The sequence below is a fragment of the Kryptolebias marmoratus genome, linkage group LG15 (genome assembly GCF_001649575.2).
Source record: "Kryptolebias marmoratus isolate JLee-2015 linkage group LG15, ASM164957v2, whole genome shotgun sequence".
NCBI classification, from domain to species: domain Eukaryota; kingdom Metazoa; phylum Chordata; class Actinopteri; order Cyprinodontiformes; family Rivulidae; genus Kryptolebias; species Kryptolebias marmoratus.
In genome coordinates this window covers 31,782,438-31,785,596 of record NC_051444.1, presented here as the reverse complement: position 1 = coordinate 31,785,596, position 3,159 = coordinate 31,782,438, and the positions used below count along the sequence as shown (strand labels likewise).

The 3,159-nt window shown below is 40.6% G+C and overlaps 1 protein-coding gene across 5 annotated transcripts in view; it reads right to left on the bottom strand.

The window, feature by feature from the left end:
- The window catches only part of vps13c (vacuolar protein sorting 13 homolog C), a 141,917-nt gene that overhangs the window by 133,606 nt on the left and 5,152 nt on the right, over nt 1-3,159 (bottom strand). For all 5 annotated transcript variants that reach the window (XM_025010947.2, XM_025010945.2, XM_037979977.1 and 2 more), the window contains exons 2-3: nt 2,545-2,588; nt 1,339-1,381 (exon numbers count right to left, since the gene is read on the bottom strand). In XM_025010947.2, the coding sequence (XP_024866715.1) occupies nt 1,339-1,381; nt 2,545-2,588 (87 nt within the window). The remainder of the gene's footprint in view (nt 1-1,338; nt 1,382-2,544; nt 2,589-3,159) is intronic.

Here is a 3,159-nt window from a genome sequence, read left to right as displayed (position 1 = left end):
GGTGTAGAGTAATAGGTGCCTGCATGCATTGCATGAGGCAGTACAATGCCTTGCGAAGCAAGGCATTGTACTGCTCTCTATGCACTGCTGGCAGGCCCCAATAATAATAAAGAGACCTTATTCGGTGTAGAGTAATAGAGGCCTGCATGCATTGCATGAGGCAGTACAATGCCTTGCTTCGCAAGGCATAGTAACACGAAACGTTTCGTGTTACTTGCTTCGCAAGGCATTGTACTGCTCTTTATGCACTGCTGGCAGGCCCCAATAATAATAAGAAGAAACAGTACAGATCCAATAGGCCTTCGCAGCGCTGTCGCTGCTCGGGCCTAACTAGGCCTCAGACAAACAGTCTCTGTGTGAAAACTCAAAGTCAGACCAAAAGAATTCTTGACCCGTGAGCAGCAGAAGGCTCTCATGGTCACTCATCTTCATTTCTATGTTTCTACAGTGTTTTATGTAGGAGATGGGACAAGTTAGAAGGATCCTTAAGAAGAGATTTTTCTGAGCTCAGATACAATGAACGTCAGAGTTTGGATGTGTTTAATCTGCAATCTGAGGGGATTCGAGAGAAAACCATCAGTCTTATGAAAGTGTCACATTGGGGGAAAGAAGATAAAAGTACCTACGTTTTGATGGATAAACTGTATGAGAAGTGCAAAGATTGTGAGAGTAAGAATGTGTGTGCGACATCATCACACTTAGTTAAACATTCTGTGGCAAAATCTCCAAAAATCAACCTTAAACTGTGATTGTATAAAAAGCATTACAGATCTCCAAACACCAGTTCAGTCAACTTTCTGTGATCCATTTAAACTTTGGATGATGTTTCTGTGAAGTCTGTCTGAGCTGTAGAGCTCCAAACAGGGCTGGGCTTCACCACTCACAAAACTAAATACCAATACTGTCTATGGGGGGGCATGGCCTATTCAGGCTTCACGATTTTGAAGGTTTTACCACAGAACAATCAACTTAGAGTGATGCTGTCACATTTAAACTTTTGAGCTGTCTGAACTTTCCAACATTTTTGCAAACAAACATTTATTTTCACAACTGTTCAACCCTTATACAATTCTATACATCAAAGTTTTTCTTTCTCAGCTTAGATGATTAAAAAAGGAAGTAGATGATGGATGTTGGAATTTCAGGCAGCAGTTAAATTGGCACCCTTCAAAATTTCTAAAGAAATTTTCTAGTTTCATATTTAGACTTTCAACAGAAGACAGCAGATTATTTTTGAAGTGATTTGTTTTAAACACCATCTTAAGCCTAAATAAACAAAAACCATAAAGCAAACCCTAAGACACTAGATGATATATGACACCAAGTCTCAGTACTCACCAATCTGTCCAGCCTTTACTTTGAAGGGAACATCAAACTCGCTCTGAAACACAAACACAATCAGAGTCCTTCTGTGAACTAAAACCTGACCTGAGGGGGGCGCCACAGCCCCTCAGAGTCCACCGTGGACAGGTTTGATCCAGCAGCAGGGAGAGGTTCCAGCCTGTTTGTAAATATGGAACTGTCACAAGTGTAGTGTCTGCAGTGCAGAGCCATCACCAAGTCATGTGACCTGCTTGTGTTCAAGGATGCAGAGATGTAATGCCTGTGGTGATCAGTGAGAGCAACAAGGCCTGAGGCGTCCCAACATCACTACCCTCATCATCATCATCATTATTCTGGCTAAAACAGCAGCGATAAAAAAACAAAAACACTACTCCTCCAAAATTAGAGGCCTAGCATTTCCTGAAGGAATGCATGTCGTCCATCGCCTTTCATGCCAGTTTTAAACTAAGATGATGAAAAATGATGATGTAGTCGCTGTTTTGATCAAACCTTGAGAATAACATTATATAGTCTCACAAGATATCACGCTCAAAGTATGGATTGGGAATGACTGTCAGCTACTACCACATCAATTTTTGTAAAAAGTGACTGAGTTATAGCAATTTTTGTGTTGGCTAACGTTCATTAGCTGTGGTGGCCATCTTAAATGGACTGACTCCAAACATTAGTTGGTGTTAGCTGTCCATCCAATGGTTATTAAAAAAAAAGTACATCCAGTATTTCACGAGATTTTTCGCTAACAGACAAACAGGGTTGACTCCAACAGTTAATGGCAAAGTTTTAGGCAAAGATCTTGCACAATCTGTTAGTGCTCAGAATATGTGTTGGGGATCAGTCTCAGCTACTACCACACCACACTTTAGGTCAATATGTGTAAAATTGAGTAAGGTATAGACATTTTTGTGTTTTTGAAGGTCAGTTGGTCGTGGCAGCCATTTTGAACTGGGTTGATTCCAAAATGCACATTCAGTGATTAGTTTCTCAGAATTTCATTACAATTCATCCAGTGGTTCATAAAATAGTTTGTTAAAAGAGACACACACACGGACTTGAGCAAACATTATTGTCTGCCTTCGCCTTTCGGCGGTGGGCGATAATAAAGCCGAGGGGAACAGGTGGATCTGGATCTGATACAGACAAGACCTGAAACCAGAGTTGGCTTCAGAGAGATGAAGGAAGAGTCTGATGGTTAGAACTTACAAGAGCGTTTTCCTTCACCCTGAGGTTCTCCAGAACAACATTTCCTGTAGAAACACACACACAAAAAACAAAGTCAGCAGAGCTTGAACCTGGTCCCGGTCTCATTTTGCCTGCTCCCTCAGATCTGCACAGGAAATCCATCAGCAGCCTTTAACACTGGAAATTTAACATGAGGACTTGTGTTCTGGGGCTGAAGTGGAGTTTGGAACAAACAGCAATCATCCAAGTTTTCAGAACGATGAAGGAGGATCTGTTGGACCAGGTCTCCATGGGAACAGAGAATGAACTCATCAGCTGCTAGTTTCAGTTAACTGTCAGTAAGAAGCTCAATTCGTTCACCAAATCTGTTCCAAAAAAAATCGGACTGTAACAACATTTATCTGACATCATATACATTCCTGATCAAAATCTTAAGACCAGTCAAAAAATTGCAAGAATTTGCATTTTGCACTATTGGATCTTAAGAAGGTTCTAAGTAGAGCTTCACAATGTTAAAAGAAGAAATCAGCGGAAGAGACAAAAACTTTTGAGCAGGGAATTAATTGAAAACTGCATTTACACTTAAACATGATTTTTTCAGCTGATCAAAAGTTTAAGACCATAGCTCAAAAAAAC